Source organism: Numenius arquata, chromosome 27, assembly GCF_964106895.1.
Source record: "Numenius arquata chromosome 27, bNumArq3.hap1.1, whole genome shotgun sequence".
NCBI classification, from domain to species: domain Eukaryota; kingdom Metazoa; phylum Chordata; class Aves; order Charadriiformes; family Scolopacidae; genus Numenius; species Numenius arquata.
The window spans coordinates 1,460,572-1,478,454 of NC_133602.1; the positions used below are offsets into that span (position 1 = coordinate 1,460,572).

General features: G+C 48.9%; 1 protein-coding gene across 1 annotated transcript; it reads left to right on the plus strand.

Moving 5' to 3' along the window:
* The first annotated feature begins 11,054 nt into the window (after nt 1–11,054).
* LOC141476023 (uncharacterized) lies at nt 11,055–13,365 on the plus strand. The gene is made up of 4 exons (XM_074164626.1): nt 11,055–11,177; nt 11,669–11,818; nt 12,142–12,532; nt 12,680–13,365. The coding sequence occupies exons 2-4, from the start codon at nt 11,681–11,683 to the stop codon at nt 13,363–13,365; spliced, it is 1,215 nt and encodes a 404-aa protein (XP_074020727.1). The 5' UTR covers nt 11,055–11,177; nt 11,669–11,680.
* The last annotated feature ends 4,518 nt before the right edge of the window (nt 13,366–17,883 follow it).

Genomic DNA, 17,883 nt, shown 5'->3' on the forward strand with positions numbered 1-17,883 from the left:
TTGGAAGTTTATACAGAAAATCAGAATGACCAAGCTTCTTTTCATAAGGAGCAGTTGCAGAGTTTGAAAAAAATAAACCACAGAAATTTCTCTCCAGTCCTTATTTCATGACCAAATTGTGGCACAAACTGCAAGTGTCTTGCCAAAGAATTCACCAGCCAAGAAAATGAAGTGTCTGATGCTTTGGGTGAGCACACACCAAATTGCTCTTTTTCTTGCAGGCTCGCCTGCAGTGCGGAAAGATGTCCTCCCAGTCCGAGGTGCCCTGCCTGCCTCCTCCTGCCTGCGCAGGGGAGGCTGTATGCACCGACACGTGCCCATCCCAGTGTGCCGTGGTGGACCTGGATGCCTGCCCCGTGCAGGACACACAGCCCTGTCCTGAGCAGACTTCTTTCCAGGTGGACCCCTGCTCATGTCAGGGTGCAGCCACCTGCCTGGAGGCTTGCCCTCAGGTTGGGCTCACCTGCCCACCTCCTGCTGTCCCCGTGCCCAGGGACACCTGCGCACCCCTATGTGTGTGTGCCTGTGGGTGCCCAGCAGTGATCCCTTGTGACGCCCCTCAAAGCAAGGGAGGGACCAGCTTCCCATGCCAGCCTGCAGCTTTGGTGGTGGAGCCCTGTACTCCTGAGGAAGCTGGGACGTGTGAGGAAACCTTCCCCTTCCAGCATGAGATCTCACCGGTGGATCCCTGCATCCCTGGGATGGCTGGGACCTGTGTGGAAACCTTCACCGTGCAGCACGCAACCTCAGCAATGGATCCTTGCATCCCTGAGACAGTTGGGACCTGTGCGAAGACCTCCTCCCTCCAGCAAGCCGTCTTGCCAGTGGAGCCTTGCAGCCCTGAGACAGTTGGGACCTGCATGGAAAACATCCCCTTGCAATATGTGATCTCATCCGTGGAGCCCTGCACCCTTGAGGTGCTCGAGACCTGCCCAGAGGAACCCTGCAGTGCTCAGGGTGTGATCATTGGTGATCCCTGCCCTGACCAGTGCTCAGTTACATGTGTGGATCCCTGCACACCCCAAAGCGTGATTTATACAGAGCCTTGTGTGTCCCAGAGCGTCGCAGAACCCAAGGGGACGTGCACACCCCAGGGCAGCGTGGAGCTGTGCACACCCCAGGGCACTGCAGATCCCACGGACACCAGGTCTACCAAGGGCACAGCCAAGGATGCCAGCGCCCACCCGTCCCCGCGGGCACCCTTCCGCCTGAACACCCGCACCGCCGCCATCGTGGAGCGGTGCCTTTCCAGGTGTCAAAACTGGCTGCGAGGCAAGAAATAAGAGCGACATCAGTGGCCAGCCAGCAAAGAAGAGGTTTCCCCGCAAAGACAAGACCTCCTCTGGTGAGTCTCTTGGTTTCCCATGTGTAACAACAAGAGAGAAAATTGCTTCATGTTAAATAAAAAATACTTTTCAATCATCTGTTAATTATGGCTCTTATTTTTATTGCCTAATGTTAACTGCAATAATGATGGCAAAAGTTCAATGCAAGTATTAATTGCATTCACAGGGACTCGTTTCATCATCTTCAACCTTTTTACTTCCCACATATAAATAACTACTTTCAGAGTCTGTCTTAAATTCAGTTATGATTTTGCCTTTGGGTTTTCTATCCTCTTTTTTAATGCTCTTTTAGATTGAAATTTTTATGAGAATATTGAGAAAAGGAGCTTAAAGGCATCATTTTAACATAGTTTGAGAAAGGTCTTTTAAGGAGATATAAAATGCCAGATGGCATTTAAGGTGAAGAAAGAGCAAACACGGAGCAGAGAGAAGTTGCAGAAAACACCAGGAGAAGAGTAATGCTGAGACATGAGAGTTTTGTTGCACAATGTCCAGCTGAAGACTGGGTAAAACTCTCTATAATTAAAAGTTTTTGTCACACAACAGCTTTCCCTGGAACTGGAGTTACGTCTGTAAATATTAGCACCAATCTGATGTGGGAGGTGAATAAATCTCTTAGAGAGTTATAGAAAAACCGGGGAGGGGGAGGATACACCAATTATTCCTGCAGCTGCCTGTGGTGTAATTAATATCTCATCTGTCATTTCTTGCCCAGCAGCCCTGTCCGACTTGGCGCTGGCATCCAGGGCTCTCCGTACTCCCGGTGGCACTTGGTCACCAGCTGCTTTTTGCTGATACAGCAATTTGCTGCAGCTGCAGGAAAAGCCCGATCCAGCTCAGGACAGCCTGGAAAAATGATGACAACCAGCCCAGGCATCCATAAACAGCTGCTCAATTAAAGCCATTTTTATTGGATTATGGCACTTTGTTTGCTGGGTCTTTAACATCCTCTGTTAGAAAGGGTTTTTCTGCCTCCATACGCACATCAGATAAAATATCTCTATGTGTTAGTGCTCTGTGTGTATTTTCAAAGAGCTAAAGCGAGTCTTTATAGTGTAGCAATAATCGCAGTTTATTGGATTGAGGGGATAAATCTTGATGAATCTGAAAAGTTTGTCAGCTGTTCCTGGTTTTCCTCAGTAAATAAATCAACAGATATAATTCTCAAGACACTACACCAGATTACTGTGCCTGAAACTATATCTATCACCCATTATGTTGTAATAAGGCTCTTCCGAGAGTTAGATTGGATCTGCAGTGTTAGGCTTTGGAAACACCTATAAATCAAGCACGGGTGAAGATAGCCTATAGTAACGGAAAAAAAGAGAACTGAAGATGAACCAGAGACGATGATAAGCAGAGGAACACTATTTACTGCCATACCAAATATGCCCTTGTGAAGCCAGATAAGCTCCACTTGTTATGAGATGCTCTTTTGACACCCTATGACTAGACTGTCCTTTACAAATTGTTGTCCTCTCCCACATAATCTCGTTACAAAAATAACTTCTCATTACGCTCTCACACCACCCCGACTGGCGCTTCCCCTCGCAACCCCAACATTTATGGTTATGCCAACGCAGCACGCTCCAGCCCAGCACATTCGCCATTCAAACACCCATCTACTGATGCTCAGAGCTTGTTGGCGTCACCTTGGGTGCTTCCGAGTGCTTACCAACAACAATAAACCAAGACCTGGAGACTGAGCCATTTCCTCCACCACCAGCAGCCACTCGGCAGGTGAGGAAGTGAGTCTGCTTTCCTCAAGCGTCATTAAGCTGGAGGTGTTCCTCAAGACCAAGATGAAGGTTTCTTTAGCTCTTTGAAGGACCCCATAGTCCATCCAGGGCCATACATATGTCATGTTTTATATGAAAACTACCTAGAAAAAATTTTCCTTTTTGTTGGGTGCATTGACTGTAATTTCAGGGAGTGTTTCTTCGTTCAAGGCAGAGGTGGTCTTTGTGGCTGGGCTGCCCTGATCCCGGTCCCAGGCCTGCAGTGCCAGTGGTAAAGCAGCAAGGCAGGAAGAGGACCAGATCCATCCAGAGCCTTTTACTGGTCTGTGTTACCTGGGGATGGACTGTGTTTGCGTCTCAAGGCTCATGAGGAGCCTGTTCACGGCCTTCCCCCAGCTTTTCATTCCTTTGACGGTTCTCATGCTCCCCTCACCATGATCTCCTCCCCTCACTCATCTGTCATTACTCCTGCCTTGTGACACCTCATCATCATCAGGGTGGAGTGTAATTGGTACAGCTGGAAAAGAGGCATCAGGTGTGATTGTGGCATTCCAAACATATCAGCAAGCAATTTATCCCTTTCCTACAGAGCGGAAGGAAAGGACAAAAGCCCGTCCAACCTGGGTTTAGCCAAACTTTGTTTGCAAACGGAAGTCAAGGGCCTCATTTCTCAGACACGGCCGACAAGGCTGAGAGCTTGCATATGGCCACCTCAGCTGGTACTGAGATGAAGGACCATGAGAAGAACCCCAGGGCTGGCACTGCTTATTTCATGGAGCTGGGTGAGTCATTTTAGGAAGCCGGTCCTTCAGAGCAGGTCAACTGCTGCACGTCTGCATTTGTGAGCGGTGCCAGCCTGGAGCCCATGTTCTCCTGGCCTGAGTCACCAGCTCCAGAGGGTCTTCCAGGCATGGAGAGGAGACTGAGAAGTCCAGTCAAAACCAGCATCTCCCACCCTTTACTAAAAGCAGAGAGGTTAGCACCCCTTAGCACACCCAGGTCTTCAAAACACACACAAGCTGCACTAAGTGAAGCATTTAACAAAAGTAATGAGTTCTACCATTGCTACATCAGCTCTGAATTCCCCATTTCTTCATCCCATTTTTTCTCCTCTGGTTTTCAGGCTCCCGTCCAGCATCCCCCTGGGTTCAGGATCAGGCGACTCCTGCCCGTGGGCTGCGACTGGCTCTATTTTGAGCAGGGCACAGTTCTAAACTTCAGCACAAACATACACCTGGGCTAGAAGTTTCTGCGAATGGCTGGGAGCCTGCCAGAGCCCAGCACACCTTCCCCACACCCGCCTTTCCAGGGTAAACAAACAGAATTGTTGCTCTTAAACAAGGCAGGCCACAGGCAGAACTGGTAGAGCCTGGTTTCCTCCATCTGTCCTGTGTCCAACAGCCCAATGAAGGGAGAACCGATTAGTCCTTTCTACTGCAGCAGAGTTAACCAAGTCTCTGCTAATTTTCATGAAACTTGTAGAGATTCAGCATTTGTTTGAACCATGCCACTGTGTCAAATTTGCTTGGAAATAATGGGTTAGGATATTAAAATTGGGAGCATATAAGTTTTATTTCTTGGGAAAGTCTGGCTAAAGGAAGATGAACCTCTATGAATAAAAGAAAGCAGGTGATTTTCCCTGTCTGTACATCTCCCTGGAATAGAAGGAGAGGAGTGGGCAGGGCAGTCAGGAGCTGTGTTCCTGCAGGCAACACTATGTGCATCAGCCCAGCTTTCCCCCTCCTGCAACCCCAGACGCCTTGTCCAAGCGGCTTCCAGACCTGTACTGTTCACCTCCTTGAGGGCTGCCATTCCACCACCAGATACACGTCCCTGCCAAGGCAAGCTCCGTCTTGCCCCAGAGCACCCACTCCAGTCCTCGGCTGGCAGCCCGACTCAACACCTTGTTCCTCCCCAGCAGCACCTTGCCCAGCCAGATCCACCACACTGCCAGCCTGGCTTTGGTGGGGTTCTATCGGGGCATGTTTCCCAACATGTCCTCTCTGCCCCCTTCCACCCTCTGCTTGGGACAATGCTCCCGTTGTTGCAGCAGAAGCCACCCCTGAGAGCTTCTTAGCTGCTTCCTCTTCACCTGTCCTTGATGCTCCTGCTGTCACTCCTTGGTGACCAGAGCTGCTTTCCAGAACAGCAGAAATCAGCTTTCTACCCCAACCAGAGAAGACACTAAACCAAGACTTTAAGCCATTGCCCAAAATTGTAGCTTCCCACAAAAACGAGCTGGCAAAAGGAACAGAAATTCCCCCGTTGATATGCTGGGCAGTGAGGAAGCTAACGGGAAAAGGCACTGAAATTGTCACCACCACCAAGGGGAGCAGCCAAAATGAGTGCAGCACATGACTCACTTCCATCACAGCCACAGGAGGTGACTCAGGTCTCCACCAAACCCTCAGCTTTCAAGTGGAGGAAGCCGGCAGAGACCACAACTGAGCCAACTGCCCCATCCCGTCCCAGCCCATCTCCTCCGCTGCCAGTGGGCAGAAAGATCCATGGGTGGCAGGCGTGACCTGTGACTGCCTCCATGGTACCCACACATGGCAGGAGTCACGGCTCTGAGCTCAGGGTGATAGAGTAGGGGAAGAAAATCAAAGAGGAGTGCTCGCACCTGGGCTACTACACCTGCCCAACCACAAAAAGCTGGTCCGTGGCCAGAGCCCTGCCCAGAAGCTGATTTTCCAGCGCTAAAGTCTGTGGCTGGCTCAGGGAGCATGTTTGAGCCAGGTCTGGGTGCAGGCAACAGACCTCCTGGGAGGGGATGGCGTCCCAGCTGCCCACAGGTGTGTCTGTGCATGCACACAGTTGGCCGTGGCACCCACAGCACACACTGTACACGTGTGACCGTGCGTGCACACACGCAGCGTTCTCTGGTGGTGCACAGCACAGGAAGACAGGAGGACATGTCCTGCTGGACGTCAGAGAAGTTGAAAGGAAAGGAACACACGGGCAGTGTCAAAGCTTGTTTTCTGGTGACAGATAAAAAACAGGACTCAGAATCTTCTGGGCTGGAGCTAATGAGTAGTAGCTGCGTGATTAATTTTGTCTTGGTCATTAACAGCATTCCTAAATATTGGGATGAAGGCTGCCTTGCTGCCTCATGGGAGGTCCTCCTCCTGACAGTGAAAGCAGATATGAAATAAATCTTCATAGCAGTAAACATGGGATAATCTTGTCTCACCTTCCTCCCTGCCCTATTTCCATGTTAGGTTTATTCTTGGCCTCTAATTGCTAAAGATTTGCTTGAACTGAGATACAGAATTTCAGACTCTATGCGTTGGCTGCCTTCACATCATCATTTCCTGTCCTTTTCCAGACCTAGGCCTGTTGAAGTGAACTTGGGAGTTCCTTTGCACCTTCAGAAAAAATAATTTACTCAGTGACAGCTTCCACGTTTTGAATTAAAACAGCCGACTGGATAAGTTCTGAGCAAAGGAAGCACAGACAAATCCTGCCTCCCCAAGGAGGAACAATGGGTGAGAGGAACAAGATAATCTGAGATACCTGGGCCTCTTTGTGCCTTCTGGGGTAAAAATGCAAAGGAAAGCTTTAATTAACTTCTCCATAAGTACAGTTAACATATGTATTAAAACTGTCTCAAAACATGAAAAGTATCCTCAAAAGCCTTGTTTCAGCTGAGAGATTAATTCCTAATTTTAATTGTGGGATTATTCAAATGCAGAAAGTGTCTTTTAGATATTAAAGGCATTGCTAGCTGGCTTTTCAGTGCTTTACCACAGGGAGTCTTAGAATCCAATTATCTCTGAAGAAATATGTTAAATATACTCATTAACATGTAAAAAAGTGGAAACGTGTATTAGAGAAAAGCTGATGTATTACACTTCTTAATGTCACAATGAATTAGCAATAAAGAAGGTTGCAACAGAAATAACTTGCTGAAATGCCTAGGCAGCATAGGAAAATAAAGCATTTTATTCCAATTAGCTTAATTCCTGATAATGACATAGATGTAGCGATAAAACTCACTGTATAATGGGCTCCAGTGTTTTCGTGGATGGAAGGAGGCAAGAAAAGGCAGGGAAGCCTGAACCTCAGTGTGAACTGCCCTCAGCAGGCAAAAGAAGGAAGGAAACAACAGGGGGAAAAAAAAGGCAAAGGAGGCACGTTAGAAGGCAATAACCACAGATAAAACCTCGGGGTCCCATGGCTGCACAGGGCAGGCACCAACCAGGCATTTATTTGCTTTTTTTTTTTTAACCTCCCAAAGCAAGCCCCATCCGCTCCAGCCCAGAAGCCTTCCAGCTCTCCAAACCCCGTATTTAAGTACTTTCTCCCATTAAACCTTCAGCACAGCACTTTCCCTTCTCCACCAGCACTGACCTACACTTCAGCTCTTCCCTGCTGAGCAGGAACAATCAGAGCCACTCAGGAATAAACAGTAATTTCCTGCTTTATTTTTTGTTGGGAAACCTGACCGTCCTGACCTAACTCCCACCCCTTTGAGCCCCAAACCTTAAACACACCCGAAGTCCTAGCACCCAACACCAGTTCAACACCAGTCCCTGCCATTACTGCCTGACAGACGTTCACCACATTCCCCCGACTGGTGGCAATGCTTCTTCTGTGCCCCATCCCTCCCAGTGTCACCTTCATCTGCTTTCCTTCCAGTCCCTAAAGGGGCTCCAGAAAAGCTGGGGGGAGGACTCTTGATCAGGGAGGGGAGTGATGGGACGAGGGGGAAGGGTTTTAAGCTGCAAGAGGGGAGATTTAGGTTAGATATTGGGAAGAACTTCTTTATTTTGAGGGTGGTGAGAGCCTGGCCCAGGTTGCCCAGAGAAGCTGTGGCTGCCCCATCCCTGGAGGGGTTTAAGGCCAGGTTGGAGGGGGCTTGGAGCAACCTGGTCCGGTGGGAGGTGTCCCTGCCCAGGACAGGGGGTGGGGAATAGGATAAGCTTTCAGATCCCTTCCAACTCTAACCGTTCTATGTTTCTATGAAATTTAGGCACAACCCAAGTTTTAGATCTTCAGCAATCACCATAGTGGTAATAACAGCTACTAAATTATTTTAAAGCTCTTGCTTAACAATTACATTTTCCAGACCTTCTCTTTTTTTCTGCTCTTCTGACGTGTCTTGCTCCAAATGACCACGCCAAAGTCCCAGTGCTGCCATGAGCCAGGTGTCACCCACAGCTTCACCCAGCCCTGGTGCATGTCACTCGTCCAAACCCATCCCAGCTGGGCAGTCCACAGCCCAGGCAACCTCAGCTGCCCCTCGTGCGAATGCCCCGACTAGCCTGCTTACAATATCTTTTTGCCCAAGAAATAGAAGAAAATGTGGAATGATAAAAGTCAGTGGTCAAACTGCTTAAAGGAAGCAACCAGAGAGCGTTTCACCAGCAGCCTAAGCCTGGATCCGTGCTCTGCCCATCCAGAGAAGCTGGTTTGCCCAGTGCCCCGGCACATTTTCTACAAGTGAGCTCAGAAAATGGAGCTCCTTCAGCAAATACACCTCAAAGACCTGTGAATATTAGCAGAGTGAGTTTGCCAAGTAAACAAAGGGCTGAAGACTTGTTTCCTCCTCCACCGCACCGTGCTCCTTACCTCCATATCTCCATGGTAAATCCTCCCTGGAGAGCCAGCCCCAATTAACGTGCATTTTGAACACAAATTCCCAAAGTATTTATTCCTCTCTCAAGTGCGGGCGGCATCACAGGATGATCAATCACGTTAAAGGAAGATGCCGCCCCTCCTGCCCGAAAATTTGAGCTGTGGTGCTCATGACCCCCTTCCAGCACAGCTCGAAGGTCTTGGGGTACGTGGGAATCCCTAAGCACATGGGGCACAACCTCGGAGGCTGCTACCCCTTCTTGATATTGGGTGAAAACAGAGAAATTTGAGCTCAAGCTTTATCTCAGCCAAAGGCATCATGAGCTAATTGTATTAAGCAATTTGGCTCTGCTGGAAGAGCTGTTTCCAGGGTAAAGAGCAGCACAAAAGCTGCTTTCCTGTTGTTGAGGAGGTCCAAGGAAGCTCAGCTTCTTTCCAGACCTCTGCAGAGAGCAACCCCTCCCAGCCCCATCCCAATCCTCTTCAAAACCCCTCAACACCATCACAAACCAGCTGTGAGCTCATGCAAAGCACCCCACCTCCTATTTCCCAGCTCTCAAGGCAGCACCACTGAGGTTTGGTGTGATTTCATTAGTCCAAGGCTCAGAAGCACCTGCCCTCCCCTCCCTGGATTCAACTTGATTTATTGCAAGCTCCCCTCAAACCGGTGTTTTCCTTCTTTTGTGTTCTGCAGCGCTTTTTAACTTCTTCACACATTGTTTGACCCTCTAACCTTTTCTGCTTCACAAAGCACGTATGAACTCCTGTACAGCATAAACCTGTTATTGTCTACGGTTGTCTACAAGAGGAGAAACCGCCCTGCTCAGGATCTGGGTGGGTTTGACCAGAAATAACTTCAGTGAGAACACCCCAAACACTTTTGCTGCTCCAAGGTGCCCCAGTAATTGCCCCCCACCCTCACTGCAGCTTAATGAGGAGATGAGCGGTGAACGTGCCACATGTTTGAGGAAAGTGGTGTGTTTCCATGCAGACGTGAGAGGAAGGTGGATGGACTGGGAAAAGGGAAAGAAAGAAAGAAAAGGGAGATGATGGCTCCTCCGTGGGTACTGCCTGCTGGGCTAACAGAAGAGCTGCTTGATCACACCTGGGATTAAAACTGAAATCTATGAGAAACCTCTCAGCTTAAAGAAAGGGCATAGTTTGGACAGAACTGGCCAGAGAAAAGGAAGCCCTGATCTCGAGGATTCAGCCCACAAAGCCCTCCTGACCCCGTTTCCTCCTGTATTTCTCCTCTCCCAGCCCTTCCCCATGCACCTATGAGGATTTCACACAAACCAAGTGGGACCCATGAACCTTCCCCCTGCCAGGCACAGAGCAAGCCGGGGTATTTTCCTGAAAGTGCTTTTTTTTAGTACAAAACTGGATGTGTTTTCTTTTCTGTGCCCAAAACACCTTGTACTTTCAAAGCTACATGGATTTCTGATATCATTTTTTTCCCCAGTCTTTCTTATTAACCATATATTGGCCAAGAAAAGGACTTTAAAAAATAGAAAGCTATAGTGAGGACAGCTCAAGTCTCACTCAAAGTGCCTGGGAAATTTCATATCATCCTGCATTTGGAGCATCTGGGGGGCCATAGGACAGCATAAGGGGGTATAAAATTTATTTTCCTGAGCAAACAGCAATAACTGCATTTAGGCCTGTGGGGCTCCCAATTAACCCACTGGTGGCCTCACCCACAGGGTTGCAGCGGGGACTGGTGCTGGATGCAGCATCAGGAGTTGAAGTCCCTTCCTTGCTGTGTGCCTCAGTTTCCCCTTCTGGTAAAGAGGTGGTTGCAGCCCCCCATGCTCACAGTCCCCAGCTGCTCGCTAGCTCTGGGACAGGCCATGTCACCCCTCTGTCTTGCTCCAAGTGCCACTTGGTGGCACTGTTTGAAAAGATTTCTCTGCTAAAAAGATTTCTTTGCTCAATTCCTATCTCCCCGACGGGATCAGAAGAGGGAGTTTCTGGAAGGAATCACATTAATCTTGATGCGATCACATCCCTCTTGATGCATCACAATATCCTCATTTTTTTTCCTTTGTTCTTTTCTCTTTATTCACCATGAAATCATCCCGTGAGGTCTCCTCCCCTGCCTGTCAGTCACTGGGGATCTCCGTCTCACAAAACACAAGAGTCCCGGGCGTTTCTCAGGCATCACCTTAAACTAAATCCTCCAGTGGTAAAAATAGCCTTTTCTGTTAAATTCCTCTGAAGTGTGTCTGCAGGTGGGGCAAGCTTAGGAAGGATCATGTGTTAACTCCAGAGAAAAGCATCAGAGCAGAAGTTAATGAGCAAGAGGCAAATGAAGACAGGGGTTTGACAATGTAATTGGGTGCGAGATGTTTCAGGTCACCCAGTCGAAGGGGTGTCTCCTAGGGAAGATGCAGGCTGTGATCCTGAACTCTATATAAGACGACCGAGAGCTGATCGGCTCCAGACTGCGCTCCCGAAGAAGCTCATCGCTCCTGCTACTCGCCCAGGTAAGCCCAGACACACTTTTTACACTGTCCGACTTTGCTACCAGCAGGAAAGCCGGTCCTTCTGGCCGTGAGGATGTCCCTGGAGCTACCACTGCTGAGCTCTCCTAAAGGGAAAAAAAAAAGAAGATGGTAAAAGAGATCTGGATTTACACTAGTCCATGGTTTAGAAGAGACGACCTCCATTCACAGCTCTGCTCTTCTCCAGAAAAAGTCAAATGGGATTTTTTTTTCTCTTCTCCCTCACTGTGTTCCCCCCTCAGCTCTGGCTGTCCCTCACCTCTCCAACCGTCACCTGCTGGTCCTCAATCCCAGCCATCTCTGCAGCTGGGTTCCATTTTTCACCTGTGTTTTCCTTGCTCTCTCTTTCTCTTCCCTTACACTGTTTTGTTTTACCGTGCCCTTCTCTGGCTCCTCTCTGCCTGTCCAGCTGTGGTGTTCAAGAGCAACTTATCTGAAAACCAGGCAAAGAAAATAAAAAGCCCCTTTTTCTCTGTTTTTTTCTCGCAGGTTGCCTCAGTTTTGCAGGGACATGGCCCAGACTAAGGAAAATATCCACAACGTCAGTGCTGCTTTCTACCTCTGTGACCAAAGTGATGGCAACTGCAGCCCCCTGAGCAGGGAGGAGCTGAGGCAGCTCATTGAGCAGGAATTCGAGGATGTGATGGAGGTGAGGATCTGGCCCCACCACTGGCACCTTCAGGCTGCAGGGCTGGGATTGGTAAAGCCAGGCAATTCCTGGGAGGGTGCACAGGACACCAGGCTGCCTGGGAAAGGCACAGATGCCTTCAAATCCCAGGATCTGCGGGGAAGAGAAGCGGCTGTTCCTTCTCCCAGAGCCATCAGCTTGTACAGCTTGGTGTGGGAAGTAACACAAGCCACAGTGTGGGGGGGTCATGGGGCTGGATTTCAGCCCTGCGACTGCTTGAGTGCTCCTAGAGAGGAGGCACAAATGGCTCATGGGCTTTGCCAACACTGTTTGTCTCTTTCCAGAACCCCCAGGACCCCAAAACCATCAAGAAGGTGCTGTGCTTCCTGGATGATGACAGCAACCGCAGGGTTGACTTCAGAGAGTTGCTCAGCCTGGTTTTCCGCACAGCCAAGGCTTGTTACAAACCATTTCAGCCCGGCCAGGGGCAGGAAGATGGTCAAGAGCCAACAGAGGGAGAGAAGGCAGGTGGGGAGCAGCCACCAGGGCTGCGCATAGCGGGAAGGGTCTCCCACAACCAGCGGGTCCCCAAGCAGGGTGTGAACAATCAAGGTCAGGACACTGAGACACAGGACCCAGACATCCATGAAAACCAAGAGGGTGAGACACCAGAAGAGGACCAGGACACCCGTGAAAACCAAGAGGGTGAGACACCAGAAGAGGATCAGGACACCCGTGAGACACCAGAGGAGGACCAAGACACCCATGAAAACCAAGAGGGTGAGACACCAGAGGAGGACCAAGACACCCATGAAAACCAAGAGGGTGAGACGTCAGAGGAGGACCAGGACAACCATCGAAACCAAGAGGGTGAGACGTCAGAGGAGGACCAGGACAACCATCAAAACCAAGAGGGTGAGACGTCAGAGGAGGACCAGGACAACCATCAAAACCAAGAGGGTGAGACACCAAAGCAGGACCAGGACAACCATCAAACCCAGGAGGGTAAGACGAAGGAGCAAGAGCAGGACAACCATCAGGATGACAGGACTGGAGCACCAGGAGACACAAAGAGAGGTGAGATCCTGGACACTGCAAACCCAGGGCAGGACAGAAATACTCATAAGGCTGAAAAGATCGAGACACCAAAACAGGACCCAAAAACCCACCAGACCAAAGAAACTGAGGCACCAGGACAGGGCTCAAACCAGCATAAGAGTCCAGAGACAGAATCAGCAGAGAAGGACCTGAATTGTCCCTCTGAGACACGAGGAAGAGACCCAAAGAACAAGACCCAGGTCTGCGAGGCCTCCAACCCTGATAAGACCCAGAAGCTGCTGCCCTCTCAGCGTGGTACAAGCCCCTTTCGGGATCCCAAGCCCTGGGGACCACACCATGACCCAGCTTTCCACTGGCTCCCTGAATCCAAGGTGCTGGAACAGGAGCACAGCGGGGCAGAGGCTCCGTCTGGTCCAGTGCAACAGCACCAAGACACTCATCAACACAAACAACCTGTTATCGACCAACAGGTCCTGCAGTCTCTGTACCAGTGGCCACCACAGCAGTAAAGGCAAGTCGAAGTGAGGCTGTTGCTCCCTGTGAGGGGGTACATTTTGTCCAGTCCTATTCTGTTTTTTGCATTTCTATTTGTCATCCCTTGTCCAATTCCTTATTGATCCTGGGCTTCACCTCCCCTGGTTTGTCCTGAGCTATTCATGACTAGAGACCCTAGTCCCTCTCACCCTGTCTCAGGCTGCCTCTGCCCGTGTAAGCAAAGTAATAAAACTGAAGGTAAAACAGCACAGTGTCCCGGTGTGTTCCTGCCGTCCGTGCCCTCAACCCGGCTCTGAGCAAACAGCCAGGGTGACACAATGTGGCCCGTCCCTTGCATGAGCATCCATCCCGTGCATGACACGTGGCCAGATTGCTCCAGGGTGCAGGTGGAGGGGTGGCTGCAAAGAGGCAGGCACGTTGTGGGGGTGGAAAACCTAAAGGAGCTGCCTCTCAGCCGCCTTTGCCTTTTAGCCGAGGTGAATCCATCACTCCCCGCGGGCAGGGATGTGACATCCCGGCGAGAGATGTCTTCAGAGGGGGTAGAAAGTCTGGATTAACACAACAGCATGGCTGACCTGAACAGATTCCTCTCGGCATCCATCTGCTCCGGGGCGTTTTTCATGTCTGCTGTGGAAAGAACAAACAGCTGCTTAATGCTGAATGGGAGGGCTTTGTCCTATTTAACCTCACTTTATTAATAGTCCAGAAGCAAGGGGAATGTGGAGCATGCTATGAAGATCAAAAATCCCTATTAGCTATGGAAGTCTCCAAAGGAAGGAGTGGAGATATATTAAACATGGGAAAAAGGATTATTCGGGTACATCCAGTCCCAGCAACAACTGGGAGGTCAGAGAGAAAGAGCTGACACACAAACCGTGCACAAACGGAGCCAATCTCAAACTCAGAGTCAGCTCAGGCAGTTTGGGGTACCAGGTCCTCGGGCACTCGCCCAGACGTGCACATAGGAATGTGGGTAACTCCGAGGGCATGAGCAGTCTGGTGAAGTCAGTGGGGTTCATTAGGGGGTTCAGACGTGCTGGACCACCAGGCAGGCCCAGGACTCAGCAGCCCGCAGGGAGGGTGATGCTCAGCCTGTTTTTCACCATGCTATCTTTCGCTTGCCACCTATCAGCAAAATCAGCACATGATAAATGCACCCGCACCTCCTGCTTTGTGGCCAGTGACAAGCAGCACGCGGAGACCTCACTGGAAAATAAAACGTCATTCCTCTGGGACACCCCAGAATTTCACAATTTGCTGAGCGCTGAATCAGAAAAACCAGCGTTTCAAAACTATCCCCAGAATGTACATCACAAAAATGATTTGGTTTAAAAGTCCTAATGTATTAGACACAAAGTACACCAGTCTGCGCTACCACTGATAACAGCTATTAGCAAAAATATGTTCTGACCTACCTCATGACAGCTGTGGACTCACAATGGGGGAGTCAAGACTTAAATTTCAGCACCTGTCAAAACACCAATCCCTCTGAGATATTCCTCAAAACATTACATTTTCCAGAGAACTCAATTTTTCTTGTGAAATAGAATCATGGAATGCTTTGGGTTGGAAGGGACATTAAAGATCACCCAGTTCCTCCCCCTGCCCTGGGCAGGGACACCTCCCACCAGACCAAGTTGCTCCAAGCCCCATCCAACCTGGCCTTCAACCCCTCCAGGGATGGGGCAGCCACAGCTTCTCTGGGCAACCTGCGCCAGGCTCTCACCACCCTCACAGCAAAGAACTTCTTCCCCAGATCTCAGCTCAATCTCCCCTCTTGCAGCTTAAAACCCTTCCCCCTTGTTCTATCACTCCCCTCACTGATCAAGAATGCACCCCCTGCAGCTTTCCTGGAGCCCCTTGAGGGACTGGAAGGGGCTCTAAGGTCTCCCCAGAGCCTTCTCTTCTCTAGGCTGAACGTCCCCAACTCTCTCAACCTGTCCTCACAGCAGAGGGGCTCCAGCCCTCCCAGCAACTCTGTGGCCTCCTCTGGCCCCACTCCAGGTCTCAGAGGTTTGTCCAATAGCTCTTTGCTTCTTATTAGTCCTGGCTTAGGTTCTAAAATCACCAGACCCAACCATTCCTCTATAGTCTATCTGTCCATCAAACACCACCTTTTGCAGCATCAATAAAAAACTGACCTCCCAGTTCAGGCAAGTCCTGTTAGGGCCGTGTTAATTATATGCTGTGTTCTGAATAACACTACTTTTACCATCAGGAGCGTCATATTTGAATTTAAGAGAGGGTTTTTTTGGTTCATTTTAAGTAGAACACGAAAATTATCCCATTGACACAAATACCTAAAAGTCCTGCAAGCTTGGGTGGTGTAGGAAGAGAAAAGGTCTTTTATACACCCCACTAGGAACCCAGTTCCTCTAAGATTAAATGAAATACAAGTTTGGTCACCCTGTATAAATGTTGACAGGGATGGGTGCAAAGTTGGGTAAGAAGCAAGAGGATGAAGCCCACCCTCTTGGGTAACAGCTTTTCAAAACCTCCCCAAGTCCCATCTTATGAAAACATTTTTGGGGAAAACCAAGCTGTTGGAGAAAAGGGGGTTTCAGTGCTTTGAAACGCATTGCTTTGAACCCAGCAAAGCATGGGGAAGGGGGGCAAGAACGGCTGAAACGCGACGTACCTTCTCCTGCGTTGATACCTGAACGGCACTCAACCATCCCGCGCTGCCCCAGCCCCTGCGGGTGGGATTACCGACTGTTACAAGACACCAAGCCACACTGTAATACTCTAATTTTAATAATAACTCCAATCTACCATAAAATTACAGTTTCCCAAGGGTATTATTATCCCACAGGTGGGGTATAATTTGCACAAGTATAATTTAATCTTGAAAAAAAGCTCAAAAATGAAGTATGGTTAGTAACAATCCTTCGTACGCACTTGTATGAGTATCCCCAAGGTGTTACCAGCACTAATTAATTAGGCTCCTACACCCAGTATGATCTTACCTTAGAGATGGGCCAGATGAGCCACTCACCCAAGGCTGCGTGACAAGTTCATGCTCTGGAGGCTCTCTGCAATGTCTCCATCGTGCGTGTCAAGGCAACATCCTACCTCCAAAACCAAGAGCAGGGGCCCAGGTGGCACAGCTGGTATCTTCCTTATTTGCTCTGTGCAGTGAGAGAGTTCGGGGTGAATAACGAAACCAGTTGGTCTCTAATTAATTTACTGTTAAAAGATTTTAAAAAAAAAAAAAAAAAAAAAGGAGGTTGTAGAAGTAATTACAGCGGGAGCTGCCTAGGGCAACCAGATGAAGATTCAACATGAATCGACCTCTCAGCAGAGAGGTTTTTGCTTTTATTTTTAATTAAAGATCAAGCAAAGTTGAAATGAAAGTCACTCATGGAAGGCAGTTAATATGAATAAATTTTGATCGTGATTTTTCTCAATGAAAAGTCATTGCTTGTTGAACAGTCATTTTCTTGTACGAAAATTCATTTTGCAAACTTTACCATTTAAAAATGTTCTGCTTGTGGTTGGGCTTTTTCCAACAAAACCCTGGGTAATATAACAAAAAGGCTCCTTAATAAGAAGCTACCAAAAATACAACGCATTTTGCAGCGTGTTCTCCAAGGACATCACACAAGCTAAGAGATGGAGGATTTGGGGATCTCACTGCTGTGAACCTGCATTTCAACATTTTCATAGCTCTTTGGTCTTCTTCTGTCCTTCTGCGAGCGAAAACCAGACCCAAACCCCATGGACCTCAGGTCCAAGGTGCTGAGGGAACTGCACAAAAAGGGAACAAAAATAATCTCTGGTATTGCAGTACGAAGACCACAGGTCATACAGATCTCGTCTGTCCCTGATCTGCTCATAGTGTGCCTTGCCACCATCAGTCCTTCTGTCCCCATCCTCAAAATTTCGTTCTGGTCCTATTTTTATGTATGTGTTGCGTGTGTGTATTATACATATAAAAATTCATACCTATGCAAACGCACATTTATATAAAAATAAACCCTCCCATTAATACATAAATACACTTTATAGCTACTCTAGATTTTTTTAAAATCTGAAATATAATCAGCCTGTAAAATAACTTTACAGTCTGGATTAGGTGGAACCAGCCAGTGCCTGGATTGCCACATGGCAACTGCTATTTCTGGGTTAAAATGATAGGTAAGGGGATGATAAGTTAAATAACCCGTTTGAGGACGTGAAGGTGCAGCTGGGCTTGGCCAAAGATGAATCAGGACAACGTCCACAAAGGGTGTCTCCTTTCTGCAGCTCCCTCAAGGACCCTATAAAAGCACCCAGGTCGTCCGATCACTCCGCACGGCTTCACAGGAATCCCACTTGATCCCCTTGGTGATTTGGGTAAGTCACTCCTTCCAAAACGTGCACTTTGCTGGGCAAGGACATGTTATTTCTATGGGATTTGTGTTGGGTGGCAGCATCTTTCCTGCCACAGTATTTTCTGAGTCTTTCGCGTTTCTCTCCAGTGCAGTGTTGATTTCTGTTATTGGGACACCTTCACGCTCTCGTTGTGGGTCCATGGGTAGAGGTAGCTTTTC